General features: G+C 45.1%; 1 protein-coding gene across 4 annotated transcripts in view; it reads right to left on the reverse strand.

Annotated features, from left to right (window-relative positions):
* The window catches only part of NEK10 (NIMA related kinase 10), a 144,191-nt gene that overhangs the window by 114,913 nt on the left and 5,210 nt on the right, over window positions 1-24,068 (reverse strand). For all 4 annotated transcript variants that reach the window (XM_040965365.1, XM_040965358.1, XM_040965349.1 and 1 more), the window contains exons 3-11: window positions 22,900-23,030; window positions 21,846-21,944; window positions 13,278-13,362; window positions 8,066-8,107; window positions 6,362-6,440; window positions 5,407-5,474; window positions 3,165-3,244; window positions 2,670-2,756; window positions 712-936 (exon numbers count right to left, since the gene is read on the reverse strand). In XM_040965365.1, coding sequence (XP_040821299.1) covers window positions 712-936; window positions 2,670-2,756; window positions 3,165-3,244; window positions 5,407-5,474; window positions 6,362-6,440; window positions 8,066-8,107; window positions 13,278-13,362; window positions 21,846-21,944; window positions 22,900-23,030 — 896 coding nt within the window. The remainder of the gene's footprint in view (window positions 1-711; window positions 937-2,669; window positions 2,757-3,164; window positions 3,245-5,406; window positions 5,475-6,361; window positions 6,441-8,065; window positions 8,108-13,277; window positions 13,363-21,845; window positions 21,945-22,899; window positions 23,031-24,068) is intronic.

A 24,068-nucleotide genomic window follows, 5' to 3' on the forward strand; every position in this document is an offset into this window, starting at 1 on the left:
TTCTTACTCGATATTTCATTAAAAAAAATAGTAGTTGCTTTGCAACATACTTTCAAAGAATTTCTATTTGAAACGATTTTAGCAAGTTAACAATAAAACTATTCCCCATGCTCATGAATAAGGATATCTCTGGAATCTTACTCCTTGCAATCCTACTTTTAGATTATATGGACTGGGCGTTGAGACACAGCAATAAAGCCAGCATCCGGCTACTCCACATCCAATCGAGCTCCCTGCTAATGTGCACGGGGAAGCAGTGAAAAACAGCCCACATGTTTGTGCCCCTATATCCACATGGGAGACCCAGAAGAATCTCCAGGTTGCTTGGCATGGCCCCAGCTGCTGCGGCCACTGGGAGAGTGAACCAGCAGATGAAAGATCTGTGTGTGTGTGTGTGTGTGTGTGTGTGTGTGTGTGTGTGTGTGTGTGTGTAACTCTGCCTTTAAAAAGCGGTGTGGGGGAGAAAACATTGGTATCTCTAAAACATCAACAGATGGCCAGCCCCCATCCCTAGGTGCTGCTAGCGTTTGACAGCAAAGAGCAGCCTCCTCCCCTATGGAAAGAAGAAGAAGGAAGAAAGAAAAAGAAAAAGAAAATATCCCAGCCACTTTCCTCCATGCCTGAACCTCCCCGCCCTGACCAGGGGACCACGAGAGTATGCATCTCTCTCAACAACGTAAACAACATTAAGGAGACCCGACTCCGACTCACCCTCGCAGAAGGTGCAGGAGCTGTTTGATGCCTCCCCACACACGGATCTCCACGCTGGTCTCGGGGTCCTCGCACACCTGCACCAGGATCCACACGACACTCCAGAGCAGCTTCAGGTGGTCGGAGTGCAGCAGGCTCAGCAGGACGGGGATGCCCTCGTAGAGCTTCACCTGCTCCTTCACCTGGGGCTCTGCACACAGCAGGCGCAGCAGCTCCGCCGTCAGCCTGGAAGGGCGCGGGCACGGTGGGACAGGCAGAGATCCACAGCGTCACCAGCAGGTGGCTTTCCCACTGCATGCAACGCAACACTGACATCTTCTACGTCTCGGGTCGACACAGGCTTTCGGTCAAGAGCCACATCACAGTCAAGTGTTTTTGTGTGTTTGTTTGTTTGTTTGTTGGCTTTACAACCTCTGTCACGGCTACTCGGTTATACCAAGACAGCAGGAAAGCTACCGCAAACAGCACACAAAAGCGAATGGGCACACCTGTGTTACAACACATCTGTATTTACGGAGACACGCGACACAGGCCCAATGGAGCCTTCAGGTAGTAGTTTGCTGGCCACACTTCTAAGTTACACCCTTATGGCACCTTTATTGGGCTCACCAGAAGCCTACCGATCAGCAGGTACACACCCAACTACAAACTCTGGGACTAGCATTGCTGAAGCTAAATAAGCAAATGGCCTTATTCTGGTTCTCAGGAACTTAGACTGCAGTTGTGAAAATAAGACCCTCCTGGTAAATGTCAAAGTGCTGTGGTTCAGAGTAGTCCAGCGCGAACTATCCCACGCTACCAAAGGATGAAACAGATCAGGGCCTGGCACAATGGCTCAGTGGCTAAAATCCTCACCTTGCATGCCCCGGAACCCCATACGGATGCTTGCTCATGTCCCAGCTGCCCTCCCCTTTTGGCACATTCTCCAGTCCCCTGCAGCTGTGCCCACCATATACCATCCTCTAACACACCCAAACTCATGCCTTGGCATGAGAGCATATTCTCATTTTACTTGTTCCCTCCCTCCACTGACCCGTCCCCTGTTTCTTCCAGGGATGCTGGCATGGCACCTCCACTAACTGAGTGGGCCCTGCTCTCTCCTTTGCAAATGCCCTGTGAATCCACCGGCTGCCCCATTCAAATCCCCACACTGAAACGTGATTGACCTGTCCGACTCCACCCTACATTACAGCTTCACGTGTGGACCGCCTTTGATTTTCCAACCCCTGGAACACCATGGCGCCTTGCTTGTTGAGTAAGTTCAGAGAAGGGAGCAGACTCCCGTCTGTATTTAACACTCCCACAAAAGCTTGAAGTGAGAGTGAAAGGAGAGCCCCAAAGGATTTACTATTAAGTGTCAGGGCTGGTTTTCTATCTTCCTTCCATCTTCAGAAACTTAAAGCATTTTACACTAGATTAGCAAGTGGTGTAGATTAGAACTCGAAACACAATACAACCTAACAACGATTTGCTTCGAAATAGCTCTTCTTTTGAGCAATATGCAATCTAAATGAAAACAAATCCATTTTTTTTTGTGTCAGATTCAATTTTAGAGCTATAATAAGTGACCACAATATGAGTCAGGAGTCAGTTTTATTTATGTTGGCACCTTAAGCAAAATGAATTTTTGAAAGCCAATCACGTACTCCACGCACAATTTGTAACTACACAGAATAAAGCAACCTTATCTTTTTTTTAACCTAAAAGCACAGATGCAAATAAATGCATTAAGCAAAAACATTAACAACACAATCGTAACATTCACCTAAAAGTGATGTGGAGTGAAAGATAAAGCAGTATACCTCTTTGCTCTAGATTCTTTATGTAAACTTAAACAGCAAATAAATGCCAAGCTGACTCACAGCGTTCAATTCACAACAAAAACAGTATGAGAGAGATAATAAGTGCTCACATGTAACAGAAGACATTGTCTTTTTCCCCCTGTGAGCAGCCCCTACCTTTTGGAAAGCAGGTCGTATTCATGTAGAATCATCAACAGATTTTCCACAATGTTGAGTTCACTTATCTTTTCCCTACATTCTGGACTACAAATTGGAACATGTTAGTAAAAGCACAGCTTACTATAACCACTTAGTTAATATCTTGGCTTTAACTACATCTCAAAGAAGAGGTGGGTTTTTTTTTTTAGAAAAAAAAAATCATGTTATTTACCAAAACACACTGACCCACTTATTGCCTGAAACATATACTTAACATCTTTTCTTGAAATATTTCAGGCCAGATGGAAACAGAAAACATTCAACCGTCATTTGCCTCTCTAACTTGCATTTTAAAACAACGCTTTCCATCCAAATCCTCTTTAATACACAAGTGTTATTTCATGTTTATTTTTTAATCACGTGAACTAGGTAGGTAGAAAATCAACTGACCTCTATTGCCCCACCCTGAATTAGTCTGCAGCTGGACAGGAAAATATGGTAAAATTCACTTACCTTTCTGCTAAGCTTGCTAGAGCCAGAAGGGCACCCAGGAGGACATTTGTGTCTCGGGCACTGAGTAGATTTACCAAAGTCTGAAAAGCGAAAGAAAACAAAGTTTCATCACACGTGCACTGCAAGCTTCTTGAGCGGTATAATGTTTGCTTCTAAAGATCAAAGAAGTTGAACTTTCATTTTGCTCAATATTTTAAAGTATCTGTGAAAACAAAAACAAGAAACACATGTAAGGTTCTTTCTTCTTTTTTTGTGGTTAGTATAGAGGTTTACTTTTAAAGATTTTATTATTATTATTATTATTATTATTTGAAAGGCAGAGTAGAGAGGAGAAAGAGAGAGACACGAGGGAGAGATCTGTCAGCTGCTGCTTGTCTCCAGTGTTGTAGCGCTGGGCCAGGCACAAGCCAGGAAGCCCGGACTCCAGGGAAGCAAGCCGTTGGGTCATCTTCTGTTGCTCTCCCAGGAGCTCTAGGACAGAGTTGGACAGAAAGTGGAACAGCCAGGATTCAAACCGATGCTGGGCTTCCAACTGGTGCTCATGTGGGATCCTGGTGTCACAGGCAGTGACTCACCCACTGCGCCACAAAAAAAACACCAGCTGAAGAGTTTACCTTTAAAAGGCATTTTTTAAAAACAGATATACCTTTAGTTTAGTTCTTTGCTCAGGACACTGTGTTTTGGAGAGTGCCTCCCTGTAGCCCAGGGACCATCACACGACAACCTGCTTGTCACACATCCCTGGGAATCCTGCTCTGCCGCTTCTGACCTCTCCCCAGGGAGAAGCATCAGTTCTAACACTGGTGGCCATCGGTCATCCACACACAGCTTTCTCTGAGGCAGGCCTTGTGCAAGGCAATTTCCAAATCATTAAACTGTTTCTCAGACTGCCACAACTGAAGCTTTCTCCCCCTGCCCAAGCTGAGGCGAGACACACCAACACCCCAGTACCAGCACCGAGTATTGCAATGCTTCCCACAGATTTGCCAGCGCTGTGGAAGGAACCCATCAGGTCTCCCGTGTATTATCCCAAGCACGTGACTAGGCGCAACATCAGCCAGAGCTCCTCAGGGCAGCTGCCCTCGGTTCCCATTCACCCGAAGTCTGCTCTCTATGGCTTCGGAACTCAAAGTCTTCCCACCCCCCATAGACCTCTTCACACACCACTTACGCACACTCCGGGTCAGAACTGCAGCTTCGCCAACAGCTACTGACACCTTTTGATGTTCTAGGCATCCGTTACATGCCATTTTCCCCCTCTGTAATTTTACTTTTTTGGTTGTTGCTTTTAATTTCAAATAATTGTACTACTAGTATGAACTCCAGTGACTACAGTTCCTTTGCAATCAAGACAACACGTGAAAGGGGCAGCAGATGACAAGCTTAAGTTGGTGTGTGTCCATCAGCCTAGCGGGAAGACCCCAGGAGAGCTCCCAGCCTGGCCCAACACAACAGCAGGTGTGCAGGGAGGGCAGCGTCAGTGGATACCTACCCACTTCCCCGCCCCTACAACCAAATAAGAATAAATGATTTCAAATGTTGTCTTGATCAGTGCAACAGAAGGCTGCTGACATGAACACTGTGCACCTGTTATTGGCTTATACGCTCCTGCCCTGGGTCACGAGCTGTATATGATGCTACAGTGCAGGATGGCCATGCGCCCATAGGCACGGCAAAGAGAACTCAAACTAAGTCCCACGTGGATACCAGCCAATCAGGCTCGATTGAGTTTGTTTTAATTAAATCTACATCTGTTCATCTTAAAAGCTGAAGACATCTGCTTGTAATATAAGATTACCTCAGCCATGAGTCTGAATCCTAGGAACACACCTGTACTCAACCATTTTAGATTTGCAAGCAGTGGCAATTGCATGTGGCTCAAACTAGTGCAACTGCACAGGACATCTAGAATCTATGTGTACACACACACACACATATATATCTTTTATTTGTTTATTTTTATTTATAAACACATACCTAGTGCTAGATTTTATATATAGCTGAAGGTTTTTTTTTTAAGTAGAAAGTAAATTAACCCATAAATTTGGCACTAACTAAATTTCCCAGAGAAAAAAATTAATTTCCCAAACCTTTATTTTCCTTTACTCCTTGGACCGGTACAGAATGTACATAGATTCCCCACCTGAGACCTGGCTAGCAGGTCAGGGTCGTGACTGCACAGGCTCAGGTGTGTGAGCCCGTGCGCATGGGACTGGAGCACGCTCCTTCAGGGACCACTCACCTTGTGGGCTCCGCTGCTGGTGACCCACTCCCTCTGGTCTCTGACAGCAGCAAGCTTTTGAAAAATATCTATAAAGGAAGGAAATGATTCAAAGAAGTATCTGGAGTTACAAGGCATGGGTTCCTGCTAGAACCCTGGCTCTGGCTGAGACATAGAAACCTAGAACACACGCAGCCCAAGCACAGCCCGATACCTCCCCCGCTCAGGTTGAACTAGGGCTTGCTTTATAACATTAGTGAGTTCATGGAGTACAGCAAGGACAACTCTCGCTTTTGGCTCAAAGTTAGCCAGGCCCTTCCCATCATTTTCAAGTTCAAAGCGAGGCCTGTTCTTCAACAGGGGGGAAAGCCACCCAGCAGGATGGACCCAGCAAGGTTCCACAGTTGAGGGAAAAAGGCATCCTCAGAGAGATGTCCCTGGGGCCTGGGGCTTGCTGCGACTGTTGCTCCTCTGGCATAGGCACAGGTGTGCTGCTCCTAGAGCCTCTGGACCAGTCTGTGCCCACACAGTGAAGATGCCAGCCTCTCCCACTATACCAGGAAGTATGCAGCTCACCCTTCCTGGAGGGAGAGCAGGTGAGTACCTCTGGGTACTACCTCAGGGTACTATGAAGCGGGAACTGTGATGAACCCAATCTTGTACAGGGAAACTGAATATTCTCCGGCACTTCAAAGATGCAAAAATTATATGTATTAAAGCTGTGCTGATTAAATTGGAAGCCTTTCTTACACTGTAACGAATGTGCTTTTCCAGGCAACATTTGTAAGTTACAAGCTTTTCTTCTGGGTATTTCTTGCCGCTGATTATAACAATTGGCACCGGGCTCCCGACATCCCAAAGGTGTATGAGAACAAACCCAAACAGCCAAGTTCATCTTCCTCTGCAGCAAACGCCACACTGCGTATTCTACCAAGGTCACAAAGGTGGCCTTGTCGCCGACGACGACAATGCTTACATGTCATGTTGACCAGCTTATCCACGCTGTGCTGCTCTTCTGCGTAGCCCAGGTACTCGTTGGCTGCCATCTCCATGTACTGCAAAGGGCCACATGAACAAGTTGGTCAGACAGTGGGCGCGGACAGCTAACAAGCGACAAGACTTGCAGTTCCTAGAAGGAACTGTAGGTGGCGAACTAAATCCACCAAATAATAGTGCTCCTTCTGGACCAGCCTAGCTCAAGCAGAGCAGGTGGTTGCCTGTCTGCATTCTCCCCCTCCCTTCCCAAGCCCTGAAACTGATGGAGAGACCATGTAAAAGACAACATGAAGTCCCCCAAATCACCAAGATGACTTGTAAGTGAACGAAGATGAGCAGCGATTTTCTCCAGCGTGACTCCAGGTATCATTTTTTATAATGCACTGTGTATATTTTATTGACCTTATGTGTTACAATATCCAAAGCTATACCTAGCTGTTATGCACCCGGGACAAATAATGAAAATAAAATAGGCACAGGTGGATTGATCACTTCCCACTGGGTGACTGGCTGGGATAAGAAACAGGGCCAGAGATAAACATCCAACTTCTGAGAGTGTAACGGAACTCCAAGTTGAATAAACATAGGGTTGGCATCATGGGGAGAGTGGGTGCAGCTGCCACCTACAATGCTGGCACCCTATACGGGAACTGATTTGTGTCCTGGCTGTTTCGCCTCCTATCCAGCTCCCTGCAAACATGCCTGGAAAGGCAGCAGAGGGTGGCCCAAGTTTTTTGGACCCTGCAACAATGTGGGAGATCTGGGTGAAGTTCTTGGCTTCATCCTGACCCAGCACTGGCTACAGTGGACATTTAGCAAGTGAGCAGGCAGATGGAAAATGTTTCTCTCTCTCTGGCTGTAGCTGTGGCTTGCAAGTAAACAAATCAATCTTCAAAAAGAAAAGTGGATAAGTAGGTCCTTTACAACATAGTCTTGTGAAACACTGTTTTCACTGAAATACAATAAATAGCAAGTAATTTAAAACTGAGCCTTAAAAACAAAAATTAGACATGAATCAATTTCCCCAGAATGAGCATGTAATAAAACACCCTTGATGCTAAGTTCCCATTAAACTTAACCTTCCATTCATTCAGAATGAATTTGTAGATCCGCAAGTTTATTATGAAAATCTTTCTTTCCACACACATGACATGTTTTAGGAGACTGGGCTGTGTCAACTCAATGACACACTCAGAAGTTCTGTTACTGCATTAAGAAACCCAAGCCTTTGAGCTTCACCCAGTTATTCTCCTTCAACAGTTACCAAATAGAAAAATAAAGTCAAAATCATTCCTCACTTTGTCATTTCCTTATTAATGAGCATAGCTCTTTACTCCGTGTGGAAGATGTTCTGAACATCTTTGCAATCGTTTTCTTTTTTCTCCCCTGCGTGCTGATGTGTATGACGCCAAGCACTTGAAAATCTGCCAGCCAACACCTATCCTTCGGCGTTTCTAACTAGAGACAGGGGGCCTTTTATAGCGCCTTTTGGTTTCAGCGGGCTGGGGGCCCAGGACACAGTTATCCAGAATAAACTGTCCCTCCCTGCTAGGAATATTGTGTTTCACCTTCACACTGCTCAAACAGGAAACCACCTACTGTCGTCATGTAGCTGCTTGATCGCTGGCCAGAGCGTGCCACGGAGGCAGAGAGAACAGACCAGCCAACGCCAAAGGAGCCTCACCTGAGCGAGGTTCTCAATGCCGCCCAGGCTGTGCAGGGTTTCCTGCAGAAACGGAAACCACAGAACATGGGTCAGCGATGAGGGCAGGGGAGTACTGCACATCACACACCACTTCCTTACTGAGATTCATAATTGTTGATTTAATGTTCACAATCTAGCATAAATATGGAAGCTTTAGAGACAAATACAGAAGTCAGGGGTCACAGTAAGAGAAGGAATTTATGGAGTCGGCACCATGGCATCCCACATGAGCTTGAGTTCGATCCTGGCTGCTCTGCTTCCAATCCAGCTCCTCATCAATGGCCTGGGCAAACAGTGGAGAGGTTGGCTCAGGGCCTTGGGCCTTGCACCTGTGCAGGAGACCCAGAAGCTCCTGGCTCCGGACTAGCCTGGTTCGGCCATCTACAGTCATCTGGGGAGCAAACCAACTAAAGGGAAGAGCTCTCTCTGTCTCTCTCTCCCCTCCTCACTTCCCTCTTCCTTCTCTCTAATTCTGACTTTCAAATAAAGGCAAATACATCTTTTTTCAAAAAGAGCACATGCGAAGGAGTTTGTGCTTGGAACCACAGCCTGCACGCCCATGTTTTCACATCATCCAGTGTTAGTTGGGAGGTGCTATTAGCGATCTCTTTCATTCAACCCTCTAATACTGCAGATGTAAAACAAATTAGGGCCCAAAAAGGCAAGTCTTTTTGCCTTCTTGACAGGATCTGGAGGAGTGTCACATTGCCAAACTCCCAGGACCTTCCCGTGGGTTTTTGGCCGCTGTGGTTTCTGGAATAACAGCAATAGTAGCAAAAGTCCCTGGGAGGGTATAGAAACTCAGACTTCCACCTTACCCACCCAGATATGCTCCATCACAGTGAGAGCTTCAACATGCTCCCTAGGTCATTTTTATGAACTATGTGTTTTATGAAGCACGTAGGCTACGGGGCTTTTGTTTCAAATCATTAGATTACTTTGTCTTACCAAACCTATACTCTAAACAAGTATCAATATAATCTGAGCACAGTGTCTTCTAGCCCAGGACTTCACATTCAGTTCCAATAGGTATACACTGCATTGCATCTCTCATGGTCCCCCTGAACAAGCCAATGAGAGAAGGGCGGAAGAGGGTACAGCTGTGAAAGGGGCTGGCGTGGAACCAACGCTACAAGCAGTAAGTGTCTTGGGGTTATCCCGGTTGGCATGGCCCAGCAGGCCAATGCGTGTTCAGGTGGCCCTCACCTGTTTAATCAAAGCTGCATTGTCATCTCTCCGCAGACTGAACATTCACACCAGGAAGTTATTTGAAATACAAACAGTAGGCAGCCTTTGTATTCTGAGAAAGCCTCAAGGACGAGAGAACACGGGCGTGCGGGAGAGCCTTGTGCTCACGCCTATGACAGCGGCAGGTGGGGCGTCGGGGGGAAGGGCACAGGTTCTCAAGGTTTCCTCGTGGCGTGTGAAGTGACTTCGGAAACACTGGACACGCCCGTTAATTCAAGCAGGGATTAAGTATGAAGAAACATTTATAACATGATTAAACAGAACGCTGGGCCAGCAATGTGCCGCAGTGGGTTAAGGTGACACAAACATTCTGTATTAGAGCTCGAATTGTAGTCCAACTCCCTGCCAGTGCAGCCGGGGAGGCTGCGGAAGAAGGTCCAATGCTTGGGCCCCGCTGACCCTCGCATGGGAGACCTTCATGGTTCAGGACTTTGGCCTGGCCCAGTTCTGACTATTATAGTCATTTAGGGAGCGAGCTACCTGATATAGCTCTCTCTCTCTCTCTTTCTCTCTCTCTCTCCATCCTCTCCATCTGTAGCTCTGTCCTTCAGCTAAATAAATCTTATTTTAAATGATATCAAAATAATCCTATGTGCACTTACTAATTTGAAACTTCATATGCTATTCATTCTAGAAGAGCTATGGTTAAAGAACCTAAACAAATATTGTATACATTAACTCTAGTTAAGGTAGGATGATTTATACATTAAAAAAATAATAAAGTAATATTTAAAACCACTTCTATTTTATACCTATTCAACAATATTTTTTTCCCATTTCTATTAGATAAAAAGCTCTGCCTAGGCTTTGAGTAGCATACAAACCCACAGGTGACAGGAGTCTACTTCACTGAATTTTAGGCAAATGGAGATACAAATTACCAAAACTTGAGAAAGAATAAGATGCGCACACAAGTAACTTATGAATGGAAGTACCAGGGTGGCCAGAGTGGGGACACATCACTTTCTGCTGAGACAACTGAAGAAAACTTTCATCAGAGGTGGTTTCTGAATGCAGACTGGCAGGATGGATAGATTTGCTGAGTAAAGATGAGAGAAGAGGGGGGAATAAAGCAGACCCCGAGCAAAGAGAAGAGCAGATCCAAGGTTGCGTAGAAGTTGTACAGAAAAAGATATCCAGGTATTCTTCAGCTGAGCAAAGCGGATTCACTATCCCATGGAAGAAAAATTCCTGGAGCAGTGGGGTCACCCCATGTGGGACAACTTGGACATGAGCCGACCTTGAACTCTTTCTTGCAAACCATAGAACCCAGAGAAAAATGGATGAGCAAGGAGTTTCCCCCTCTTATCCTCCCTCCCTGACAGCTTTGCAGTGAACTGGAGAAAGTGTAAGCTGCAAGCCCCCTTGGAGGTCAGTGGCAACAAGACCTGGATGTCAGGACAGGGGTTCTGTGATCAACAGGAGACAGCTATGATCAACAGGAGACAGCTGGGAAAGACTGAGTGTAGGTGACTACGGATGATGACCTAAGAAATGCAGGAAAGCAGACAGGATACCCAAGCCAGAGAAAACAAGTTGAAGGAAAAAGATCAGAACCTGGAATAGTTCACATGAAGAAGTATATTTCAGGCTTGGGGTTGAGAAGACAGCAAGGGAGAAAACAATGTTGAGATGATTGGCCACAGTCACGGTTACTTTGAAAGGCTTAGCATAACAAGACATCTATCTATTCAATAATATTAACAATACGAGGCTAGGCCAATGTTTCCAAATCTATGTCTTAGAAATAGTCTTTTCATTTTATGCAGGAAATTAAATTAGGTGTTCTACACAGAAAGAGGAGGAGAAAGAGAGAAGAGGGAATGGCAAAAAAAAGGGGGGGCGGGGAGAGGGCAGTGTTCAAATCAGGCTGGGAAATGCTGCGTTGTACAGAGTTTAGCAAATTCTTCATGTGAGGAGTTTCTCAGTCTTTGATACACCGCTGCTGTGTGCCCTGTCTCCAAGGCAGGCAGCGGCATCCATCTTTTCCCAGGACCACTGCCCTAAGCAGGCTCCCTATCACAGAACACCAGTCACTCCCCTTTCAAGCACATTTGAGAAGGACAGCTCGAAAACACAGGGAGGGAGGATGAGGCTTTCAGGCTCCCACAGGACATCGCCATTGTGTATGGAAAACCCGAGCTTCAAGTGTGAGATGAGCCAACTCCCTCTCCCTCCTCCTCCGGTAGGGAGGGGAGGAAGGTCAGGAGATTGTTCTGCTTCCTGGTGTTGTGATTCAACCAATGGGGTTGCACAAGCCCAAGACCGCAAAACCGAAAAAATCCGTGACAACAATGAATGCATGCAACCGGGCTTAGCCACGCTTCTTAAGTGATCTGAAAAGCAAATTCAAGGGCATGCTTAGGTGACAACGGGGTTTTCTGGGTAGCCTTTCTGACCCCAGTGTCTTTCTCCTTAATTAGGAGCAGATCAGCAGATGGGTTCTGTAATTCTGAACTTCATGATTCAGAGGAATTTCCCAGTTCACCCTGAAGATGCTCTTGCTTGCCCTTACTCCCTGGGATCTTTCCTTTTTAAAAAATAAAGCCCAATAATATAACCGGATTTTTTTTAAAGTATTCTCTGTTCAAAGGGAGTGTATTGTGCAAGATATGTGCTGTGAGCACAGCTCTATGTTACCCTAGCCAGTGACGGCATTTGCATCGGTGGTGCTCTCTCCACAGGCCGGCTCTGCAGCTCACTCAGTGAACGCTCCCCATTAAAAGCCTTTCAAATGGAATCTTCCATCTGAGCCTTTCACTCCTCTGTTGCAATGGCCTCACCGGCTTCTCACTGCCCGGCCCTGGTCATGACTTCAGTGTCCACTGTGTACTACCCAGGTGGCCGCAATGCTGCAGCTGAGCCGATCTGAAGCCAGGAACCAAGAGCATCTTCCTGGTCTCCCACGTGGGTGCAGTGGACCAAGGGTTTGAGCCGTCCTCCACTGCTTTCCCAGAGCAGGGAGCTGCAAGGGACAGGAATCGGTGCCCATATGGGATGCTGGCGTATGCAAGGGGAGGACTTTAGCCAATAGGCTGCTGCGACAGGCCCTGTGACTCTGACTTTAAGTGAAATAAACAAATTAAAAAAAAAAAACTATGAGGGCAAAACTTCAACAATCAGGTGTTTCTGATGCATAGGAAAGTTAAAGTTCTGCTGCTTTATGCAATCCACTATCCATCCACCACCTGGGGCTGGAAGAAGTAACTCCTGAAGAAGAGCTGGGAAAGCATTCCTTCACAATCTCAGAGCTGAAGCACTAAATCCTTGCTGCTCAAAGCGTGCAAAGGGTCAGTAGCAGCGACACCCCTGGCAACTTGTCCCACTCGGACAGAGTCTTAGGCCTCGGTTTATACCACACCGGAGCAGAACCTGCATTGACAAGATCCCAGGACATTCCCCGTGTACATTAGAGCTGTAGGGATCTAGAACAGCACATGCAACTAACTAGTGAGAAAAGAGTAAGATTCTTGATGTGAAGAGCCTCTTCTGAGATACACGGGAGGTCCCTGCTCTGCTCTCACTCATACTTGGGCTGTGAATTAGGAAGGGGTTGAAGTCTGAAGCAGCTGCTCAAGCTGCAAGGCATGCCTTTCTCATGCTATACCATAGGAAGACACACATGTTCATGCTGACTTTGATGGTGTGGACAAACTGTCCACCTCCTTGAACTATTGGTTGAAAACTCCAGGCAACCATAAAAACATACACCAAGAATTGGATCCACCTACTCCCGTAGGACATATGGCAGGAATGTATAGGTTCTGTTGTCCCCATTAAATCACTGCTTTCAAAAGTTCTCAAATAGAATGTGAGATACTTCTTGAATTTAGAAATTATCAAGCTGTGAAAGAAAAAAAAATCATCATAATCCACTTCAAAGAAGAGCACACCCAATATTTTACTTCTTCTTCATCTAAGTCAAAAAGAATTGTCAGCCCACCTGATAACATGGATCCCTCATTAGAAGCCTCAGACAGATTAACACTCTCAAAAAATGAATGGACGGGGCTCGATTAACCCACTCTCTGAAAGAAAAAAAGAGAGAGAGAACAGGTTCATGTTTAAATGGCCAGTAGATCATTTTATAAACAATGCAAGATTATGAAAGGAGAAAGAAGAATGCGTAAAGGATTACCCACTTAGTTTACCTGAATCTTTATTTGCAATGGGGACTTTGGGTACTAGAATACTTGGCCCATCTTAATTCAACACACACACAAACCATCTTTATCATGAACAGAAGTCTAAAACTTACTCAGCACATGGCACCTTAACTGAACCAATAATATTTCCTAGCACCCTAAAATGAAATAGCTAATAAGTCCCAATGATTAGATAGATCCAACTTAACAATAAATTATTTCCTAACAATTTGGAGTTCACTTGGAAAAGGAACATATGTTTCTGAAAAACCCACAATGTGTGATTAACGGAGTACGCATACCTGTGAACATTCATGAACTTCTGAACCTAAAAAAAAAAAAAAAAAACAAGGCAGATGCTATGGTTCCTGCTTCCTCTTCCCGCTGACTGTTCACAGGATACCTGCTTTTTATCCAAACCACCACTGGAAACCTGGCTTCAGAAAGGTATGCTACCAGCTGAAATGCTGAAACTGTCAACGGCCTTGGGCACCTGGCTCTGTGTCTGCGCTTTCCTCGGGGATTTAAAAGGCCCATGGTGCCCTGGAGTTCTCTGCATCCCCAGAGCTGCACGCTACGTAGCTCAGCAAATACAGTTTTCCTTAAGTCAGTTGCACCAGATTTAAACCCTCAGATGAAGATGGTAAATTCAAAATGAATGATGCTCTCAAGAGAGAGATCTACTAGGGCGGGTTGCTTATTTGATTATTTGCTTTTCACTCGTGTTTATTTGAAAGGCAGAGAACTACAGAAACAGTGTGAGAGAAATTCCCCACTCTCTGATTTACTTCCCCAGTGCCCACAGCTGCCAAGACTGAATCAGACCAAAGCCAGGAATCTAGAACTCAGTTCCAGACTCCTGCGTAGGGCACAGGTCCATGATACTTGAATTATCATCTGCTGTCTTAGAGGGCATACATTAGCACGAAGCTGGAATTAAGGAGCAAACAGAGTCTCAAACTCAGACCCTCTGGGTCCAGTGAGATAGCCTAGTGACTAAGCCCTCACCTTGCAACTGCCAGAATCCCATATGGGTGCCAGTTCATGTCCCAGCTACTTTACCTCTCATCTACTCCCTGCTTGTAGTCCGGAGGACGTACCTGGCTTCAGATCAGCTTAGCTTCAGTAGTTGTATCCACTTGGGGAGTGAACCAAAGGATGAAAGATCTTTCTGTCTCTCCTTCCCTCTGTTTATCTGCCTTTCCAATAAAAATAAACAAATCTTTTTAAAAAATTAAAACTTAGACCCTTTGTTACGGGGGAAAAAATCCAGGTTCCTCTAAAAATAAAGGCAGAATTTAACTAACCCCAGGGTTGCCAGCCAGACCCAATTACTTCCGGCTAGTAACCATCCTGTGGTTCACCCTGGCTTCATACTGCACACACGCTACACTGATTAAGGAGCCACATGGTAAAGTTGAATTAAGAGCAATGATCTGGGAGTGGGAATTATCGTTCAACAGCTTAAGCTGCTGCTTGGGCCACCCACATTCCAAATATGCCTGGGATAGAGCCCCGACCTGGTTCCAAGGCAGACTCTTGCTAACATACACCCAGGGCTCAAGTACTTGAGTCCCTGCCACGCACATGGAAGCCCTGGATGGTGCTGCTGCCTCCTAGCTTCAGTGTGGCCCAGTCTTGAGTGTTGAGGACATTTGGGGAGTGAACTGTCAGATGAAAGATGTTTCCTTTGCATCTAAGTATTTATTCATCCAGTTTTCCATCTCCTTACTTTTCAAGTAAATAAAAACCAATAAATAAACTTTAAAAATAATAATAATAATTTGTGTGAGTACTGAAAAAAAAAAGGAGCAGTGATTCTAATCTAGAGGGGGAAATGGCTTTAATCTTGAAAAATAGGGAGCAGGCAGAAGGCAAAGAAGATTTCATCTTTCAGGTGCCAGGGTTAGCTAAAGATAGCATGTGGCCCCAACGGTAACAGGGATGCTGCATCCCAAAGATAGAAATAGGAGCACGCTGCAATCGCTGCTGGCACACCAGGGGCTGAACGCTGACGACTTTTCACTCTTTAAGAGGAAAAGTCACAGAATGTTCTAAGAGATGATTCACCCTACAGACATGTGTTCACTTAGTATTTTTCCGGTGAGCTGTATACAGTCCTCCCAGGGAAAGGTCATGACCTTTCCAACGTATCCTCATAGTGAAATACTTATAAAAAGGTGTTAATGTCCTGTTTTCTGCACACACATTCACACACACACACACACATTCCAAAATGAGCCTTTTTTTTTTTTTACTGTCAAAACGGTAAAAATAAATAAATGAGGACTTCTAGAAAAAAAAAAAATCTCAAGAGTTGAAAGTTCTATTCCAAGCAAAGGGCATTTTTGGTTTTGTTTTGTGATTTTGGGACTGCAGCCCAAAGCTATTAATATTTCTATGTGATTCTGGCTGGGCTGTTGCAAATGTAAATAGAATTCTTGGTGTCTGAGTCCTCTGGCTGCTCCACTCCGTGTGCTGGCCTCTGAAGACAGAGTTGGCCCCTGCTTGGCGCCCAGCCCTTAACCCCCAGCAAGGACATGGCACCTGCGACGGAGTTGCGTGGTGTCAAAGGGGAAATACGTGCGTTGTAAGCTGATACACACATCTGTCTGCCAGGAGCAGCAGAGCGAGGAATCACACAATCTAGTGCAACCAAGGAATGACTGGGGACTCTGGAGATAGTCAGTACAGACCGTCTTTCTTCGACTGATACGGAACAGGCAGCAGAGTTGCCAAGTGCCCGGCCTTATTTTACACACAAGATTCAGAGCTGCATTCCAGACCCTCCCGGCCAGTGCCCCAACCAACCCTCCCCCTCCGCCTGAGTCCGACACTGGGCTATCTAGGACTGAAAAGAAAGAGATTCTCCAAATATGTGTAACAGGAATAGGAACATTCTAGAGAGTGGGAGTCTCCTGAGGCAGCCCTGAAAAACTTGTCTGCAAAGAGAGGGTTGGTCTCAACACAGCAACCTCGCAGAAACCGACGCATGAGCAGGCAAATGCTTATCCCCTCTTGTGACTGAACTCATGCCAGTGCCCTCATGGTGCTATGAACACATGGCAGTGGGATAAGCTCCCCCAGCCTTTGCCCAGGACCATTTGCCATTCTGCTGTCAGCATCAGATGCCACCTTCTGCTATCAACAGACAAGAAAAAGTGGCACCTGCGATGTGCTGTGTGGAAAGATAAAGGGCAGGTGGAGTTTCAAATTCATGCAGAGCACAGAACACGCTATGTGACCTGAGAGCTCCACGTGGGAATCAGTCACGAGGCTGTTGGGTCACCTTAGGAAGCTGCGATTACGGCAATCAGCGAGAGCTACCCGTCATCTAGCAAGGATGGACTAAATCTGCCCTGAGGCAAAGGACCACAATGATTCCCTCTGCGCAGCATGCCTCTCTCCGTCTCATTTCCAAAAACCAACCCTTTCCATGCTGCACTAATAATAATAACAATAAATCAAAACGAGCCTGCTACCTTTAACTCAGTGTTTGAAGGTAGAAGTCAAGCCTGTTTCAACTCTCCAATTTATACGGTTGAGTCAGATTTTTTTTTTTGATAGTTGAGAAAATAAAATTCCCATCAAGGGCCTGGCACGATACCCTGTGGCTAAAATTCTCACTTTGCATGCACCGGCATCCCATATGAGTGCCAGTTCTAATCCCAGTGGCCCCGCTTCCCATCCAATTCCCTGCTTGTGTCCTGGGAAAGCAGTCGAGGACGGCCCAAAGCCTTGGGACTCTGTAGCTGTGCAGGAGACTCAGAAGAGGCTCCTGGCTTTGGATTGGCACAGCGCAGCTCCAGTCATTGCAGCTGCTTGGGGAGTGAACCAACAGACAGATCTTTTTCTCTGTCTCTCCTCCTTCCTGTATCTCTGACTTTCCAATAAAAATAAAATAAATCTTAAAAAAAAGAAAAACTCCCATCTAAATACATGTGCAAAATTTAAAAGATAATTTGAGCCCCGGGTGTGGTGGTTAGGACACCGCAAGGTTAGGATGCCCACGTCCTCTATAGGACAGCCTGGTTCAAGTCCTACTGGGAGGCAGCAGTGATAGCTGAAGCACTCGAGTCACTGTTAAACATGTGGGTGACACTGCCTGAGCCCTGGGGTCCTGGCTTTGCCTGGCCCTGTCCTGGCTGCTGGGGAGTCAATCAGCAGATGGCAGATTTCTATAGTTCTCTGCCTCTGTTTGTGTCTCTGCTTTTCAAACTGTGACCTCAGTGAAGCAAGGGGATGCTCTGAGCAGCATCATGAGAAGAAAGCTGAAAAGGAACAGGCCGAAAGAAGGTGTTCAGGCATACATTCACATTCCTGAGACTTTGAGGACCTTCCTAAAGCTTTAACTGCATCCAATCTAAGGCAATGACTCAAGGCTCTCGCTCTAGGGAGGTTTCAGACTTTGCCGAGGGGACCAGCCTTCCCTTTGCTGGGAAACATTCAAAGGCACCTGCCAGACTCTGTGTGATGACACCAAATCACCAAGACAGCATCCCCCCCATCGACTTCATGCATCACAGGGATGGATTCAAGACACCAAAGACATTCTGGCCACATCCGAAGCTCTGGTCCTCTCATCTCACCTCCTTCTGTGATGGCATCAGGACAACCAGCACTGAAGGCTAGGAGAAGCTCAAAAGGAAAACAGCTGCTAACCTGGTGCTCAGCAATGGATACTCTCATTGAAAAACAGGTAACTGCAGCAGTCCTCTTGGTGAGAAGTTTCCAAAAAGTTTTCAAAGCACTTTCTGTAGCAATTTCTATGAAGGTTATGATAGTTCGGCCAGACGTTTCTCCCCAGTTCAAGGAGTTCCTTCGTGTATGTGAACACCTAGTTCCTCACCTAGTTCTCCCCAAAACTCATGTTCAAATATTTTAAAAGGGGAGCAAATATTTCAGAAGATTAGACACAGCAAGAATACTAACTTCTCCACTGCAAAAAAGTGAGTGAGTTTGGGGGCAAAAACAAAAAGTCATGCTAAACGGAACAGATGTCTCTCGAACTGAAAGGAGAGTGGTGGCGGCCTACTCACTTCTACAAAAGTCACAGGAAAGGGAAGAGGGATGGTCTGAGTGTTCTAGGACAACAAGACCAGGAAAGGCCAGCCAAGAAAACCTGGTTTAATATTACCAAATTTCCTGTTTAGACAGGAAGAGAGAAAATATTATCTTAAGGACCTGGCACGATAGCCTAGTGGCTAAAGTCCTTGCCTTGCAGGCACTGGGATCCCATATGGGTGCTGGTGCTAATCCCAGCTGCTCCACTTTCCTTTCAGTCCCCTGCTTGTTGCCTGGGAAAACAGTCGTGGATGGCCCAAAGCCTTGGAACCCTGCACCTGCGTGGGAGACCCAGAACAAGCTCCTGGCTCCTGGCTTTGGATCAGCTTAGTTCCAGTCATCGGGACCACTTGTGGAGTGAACCAGGAGATGGAAAATTTTTCTGACTCTCCTTCTCTCTGTAAATCTGACTTTCCAATTGAAAAAATAAATAAATAATTTTTTTAAAAATTATCTTGAAAATAAATTAAGAAGCTAAGATACATTTTATCTCACATCTTACAATGCCAAATATAAAATTTTATACTTCTCTAGCAACCAGAACAAAACAAGAACAAAGTCTGCTGGCACTCTGGGCCTATATTTTTTTTTTTCTGAAAAAGGACATTATCCAACCTCCTTGAATTCATTTTTATTTTTGCAGCATGGAAAGTTTCATTTTTTGAATATTTATAAATGAGTCTTTCTTTCCCTAATAATTTCTTCCTACCTCTGTTGTTCAAGTCTTATTCTTAATGTCTCATCTTGTCATCAAGTGGCCTAATTCTGCTAGAGCATCGCTTTTCAGATTCTATTAGTACATTACCATCCTTTCAATAGCTTCATGAAATCCCATGTTTTCAGCCAGATTTGCAAATGCATTTCATGAGATTATTTGTATCACATCAGTGTGGAATGGGCCAAGAAAGGGGAGCCCAAAGAAACAAATAGAAGAGATGTTTGGTACAGGTCAATTTTATAAACGTTCAGTTAATTAGAAAAAAAAATGTCAACATAGTGACAACTTTCATTTTCCTTATCACCTCCTAACAACCTGGTCTTGGATACCAAGCACCCTGTCCTGGCCAATGAGATGGAAAAGAAGTGAATTTATTTTCTAATTTCAGAATCTTCTATAGACAAATGAAGTTGTGGAAGAAAGAGTTCCCTACTCTGCCACACATCCAGATCAGCGAGCATTGTGTAACGAAGAGCAATCTCAGGTTCAGGGTCAAAATTTTCCCTTGACCTTTGAGATTTACCTTGAGGTATTTGCAGTGTTACCTTATCCGACTCTGGATTAACAAGTCCTGTCTAATTCTAAATGCCATGGGGCAGTTCCATTTCTGAGAATGAGAGGGATTGAGTGCAGGTCACACTCAGGCAAAGAACCCAGAAAGGAGGCATCTACCAAGTAGAGCTTCAGGGAAGACCACAGATGGGGAGGGTGGAAGAGAAGAGCCGTAACAGCGTCATCACCAAATGGGCAGAACTTGAGGGAGGAAGTAGAAGGGGTGGGTAAAACTAAAATTCCTGTAAGTCACAACACAAGTCCTATATGTTAATGTGTACATCTTGTCCATAACCAGGATTGGACCAAAGATTAATGTTCCCAACCCCTGGTTCCAGACAGTCTTTAGTCATCTAAATACAAATTATTTACATGTACCACTTTTCTCCTTGTGTTGGAACAGTGGATAGTTGTCTGAAAAAAGTACACCTTTGAGTCCCCAAGAACAGGAAAAATGCTTATCTCGGTTATCTGAATTCTTGCCCCCTCCTTTTTCCTCTACCTGTTGCTTCTTTCCTTTCTTACATAAGGCAGGAATTCATCAACTTGCTTGTGAAACTGAACCTAAGCTTCCATCCAAATTTCAATCTGACATTCTAAGGAAAGTGGACGAGAGGCCATAGAAGAAAAGGCCTTGAGATGTAATTCTGTAATTCTAACATAACAAAGGAATGAGAAATGGGGTCTTAGTCATCTCACCAAGGTTATATGGGGTGAGGGACAATGGAAGACCTTTATACTTAAGCTGTCTTTTACCCAGCCCTGTTTTTAGAATAGAGCTGAACATAGCAATCTGTCAGCGGACAAAGGATGACATAAGAGGATGCCCTGGATGCTCTGCATTCCTGAATTCCTTCTCCTACTATGAAAGCAAAGAGATCTACAACGATCTCTTTCTGATCTTAAGATTCCCAGGGGCTGCTCATGTTACAGGATGCCTCATTCATCACTGAGAATTTGCAACAGCCCTGCAAAGAGGTTTCTGGACTTTAGGACTGTGAAGATGTTCTTCAGTTGGTGGATGTCAGCCCTTGCCAGGTCGTTTTCCCTAACAGCTTCTACATCTTGCACTTTCCCCCAAGTGCTGACCTAACAAATGGCCATGTGCCATTCCATCCTTTTAAAAAAGTTAAAGAACACTTATTCCTAGCACCATTTCATGCAGAGTTCTTTTGCTACTCGTTGTTCTACCTGGTTAAAGCTCAAGAAAAAACAACCAAGGATAAGTTCAGATCCTTCATGGTTCTCAGTAAAGGTCCAACAATCTTTCAGTGTACCATCAGAAAGTGAGCAGGGAAGCCAGGTGCACAACCCTGATGAAGATCCCAGGCTTGTTGTGTCATCCAGGCCAACTGAGGTATCACCACCATAAACCAGGCACAGACACATGGCAGTTGCAGTCCCATTGTGTATCTTCTTCAACTCATCCATTTGGCAGTTACTGTCCAGAGCTTAAACATGTGGTAAGAATGGACCCTATCCAAAAGATCAGTGTTAACTCGTCCTTCATCTATAACACAAAACATACCTGTGCTGGGACCGGGCACAGCGCAAAGGCAGGGATATCTGGTCTGTCCTCAGAAGAAGCTTCCTTAGGAGGCTACTACTGAATGTCATACACTCCTCCCTCCTTCCTTCAAGACCAAGACTGGAAGAGCCCCTTTCATCAATCACTGCATCCACTGCAAAACTGTGCCATGAGAATGGTGGCCATGGTGTTGTTACCCAACACCTCTTACCCAAGAACTCCTCCTTGAGTATATACAAACTCAAAAATAAGGAAACGAAGGGAAATAATGCAACAGGCACGCTTACTTTATCTGTCATCATTTCAGCTTACTACAGTACCTAACCAGAGTAAGATGAAATGCAAAACCTAACTCATTCATCTCCTAAATGGCCTTTGCTCAGTTTTATCCTTTACATACATGGTATTCAACCCTGTAAACCGCTCCAAGTCATACTGTGGATATGAAATACACAAAACATGCTATTACTGAGTAAACACCAGTTGTTTTTCTGACAATCTCACCTGCAAATGAGTCTATTTTTCACCAGTGCTGTGAAGATCTCCTGAAATAATTGATGCTGGGGGTGTTTGCTGAAGTTCCTCTCATTCTTGTAGTTGATACTGAGATGAAACAAGAAGAAACGTATTTTGTCTTAAAAATTATTTAGGCTGCCTTAAAGTCACAAGTGTAAATAAACATGATCTTTATTAAGACAAATATTGCAGAAATATTGGGGTTTGCCATAGTGCCCAGGGCAAGTATCACTTGTCAGTCTTTGTTCTTTTCTGTCTTCCAGATGCCACTGCGTGGCACATTCCCTTGCTAGCCCAGCAAGAGCTATATTCACCTCCTAGCACAGGAACACTGGAAAATTAAATATGCAATAATTTTTAAAGTATTTTGTGTTCCTCTTTGAAAATACGTATTTTTGGTGGATGAGCATTTGGCCAGCAGTTAAAGTAACGGTTGGGATTCCCTCTTCTCACAAGGCATTATAGTATTCGTTATTTGCAATGGTACTTAGTGTCACGTGACCTGAGTACCTCATCAAACTGGAAGAATCAGATCCTGGAAGGGGAGTGGCCCAAAGAATGTGCAGTTTCCAGGAGGTCTACTTGGCAACAGATATAAACACGAGCTGACACTTATGCTGTTAAAGGTGAGGTGCTCTCCCTGCAACTGAAAAACTCCATTGTTTTTGACAACCACCATCTTTAACCATCACGTCAACTCACAGCAACCACTTCCTTCATGCGTTCTCACTGTCAGCAAGAAGCCAACAGACTAAAACAAAGCTAGGAGTCAACCTAGCCAGGCCAACAACCTGGAACCACTTCCTCATTGAGCAAACCAAGTGCATGTCAGCAGAGTGTCCCGCAAGTCCCAGGTCAGTTCCCCCTGTGACCATTAAACCTGTTATTTGCACATCATTTCTGGGAATGGATCGAGCTCCAAGTAATTAAGTTTAGAATCTCCTTGGTAAATTTTGAAGCACGTTTCAAGTTTCAGTCTATGATTAAAAAAAAAAAAATCAGGCTGATGAGAATAGATTGTTGCAAGTAAGGGATTTCTTACCTAAAATTTTCAAGTTCAACAGCTTCTGTGGATTCATGCCATTGGCCCCGGGCTCTTTGTCCACCCACCTTGACGGCGACCTCAGACCTTGTCATGCTATTTTGGGCACTATCGAAGTTAATGGCTGGAAGCTACAGAAATAGAAGCACAAAGCGCATGAGAACTCACTCTAGCATAGGGCAACGGAAGTAACACAATGGGGAAAGGGAGAAGGGAAAGTGAAAAAAAACAATAAAGATAATAGTTAAGTCCAAAGCAGTGATTTTCAAAGAGCTGAGCACCCTTTGACTTCAACATCTACAATGTCTACTTGAAGCTGCTCTGTTTTCCTCCGTACTTTACCACACCACTCATCACCCTGGACAGCAATTTGAATCTTTTTCTGTCTCTCTCAATTTTACTGTGACCCCTACACAGGCAGGAACTTACCTGGTTTTTGCTCAGTTCTCATTCCCAAGCACTGAGAGCAGTACAGGGGATCCAGCCCTGGGTGCGTAGGTTGGGGAGCATGAGGACTGGGTACTAGCAGTCTTTGAAGCTATTGTTTTGATTTTGTGGGCAGGGCAGACAGACCACTCATTTGGAGAATGAACGAATGGAGACTAGATGGGAAAGTAGATTCAGTCATTCCTAGTTGCAAATGTCAGAATTTTAGTATCAGCAAATGTGAAGCAACCAACCTTTTGGGACAGAAGCTGTGGAAATTCGGGGCCCTGTTCTTAACCCAGGCCCATAAGGTACTCAAACGGAAAGCTATAGAATGAGTGTTAACTTTATTCCTCGTCTCTTTGCTGAATCATTTAGTTAAATCACTTCCAGATGTGTTCACCCTCTTGGTACATGTGTCTCAGGCACATTGTAAAGCAGGTGTGGTGTACGACACTAGATGTGTTAGTAATTGTGTCCTCTGTCTTCAAGGAGCTCACAGGTCCGTTGATGGATCGGAAGGGCAGGGGTTGGAGTCAGATAATGAGCATCAGGAACACGCTGCAAAATTAGGAAGCAGGAGCTTGTTTTTCTAGAAAGTGAAGGAGAGATGGGGAGGGCCATGGACACAGATGTCAAGAGCAATCCCGAGCACTTCAGGCAGGCTGTCACTTGGTTTGGATGGTAGAGAAGAAAGAAGTATGCAGGCTCTAGATACTGGAAGGTATCTGTAGCCTGGACAG

This window comes from Ochotona curzoniae, unplaced genomic scaffold (genome assembly GCF_017591425.1).
Source record: "Ochotona curzoniae isolate NIBS_2020 unplaced genomic scaffold, NIBS_Ocur_1.0 contig_1302, whole genome shotgun sequence".
NCBI classification, from domain to species: domain Eukaryota; kingdom Metazoa; phylum Chordata; class Mammalia; order Lagomorpha; family Ochotonidae; genus Ochotona; species Ochotona curzoniae.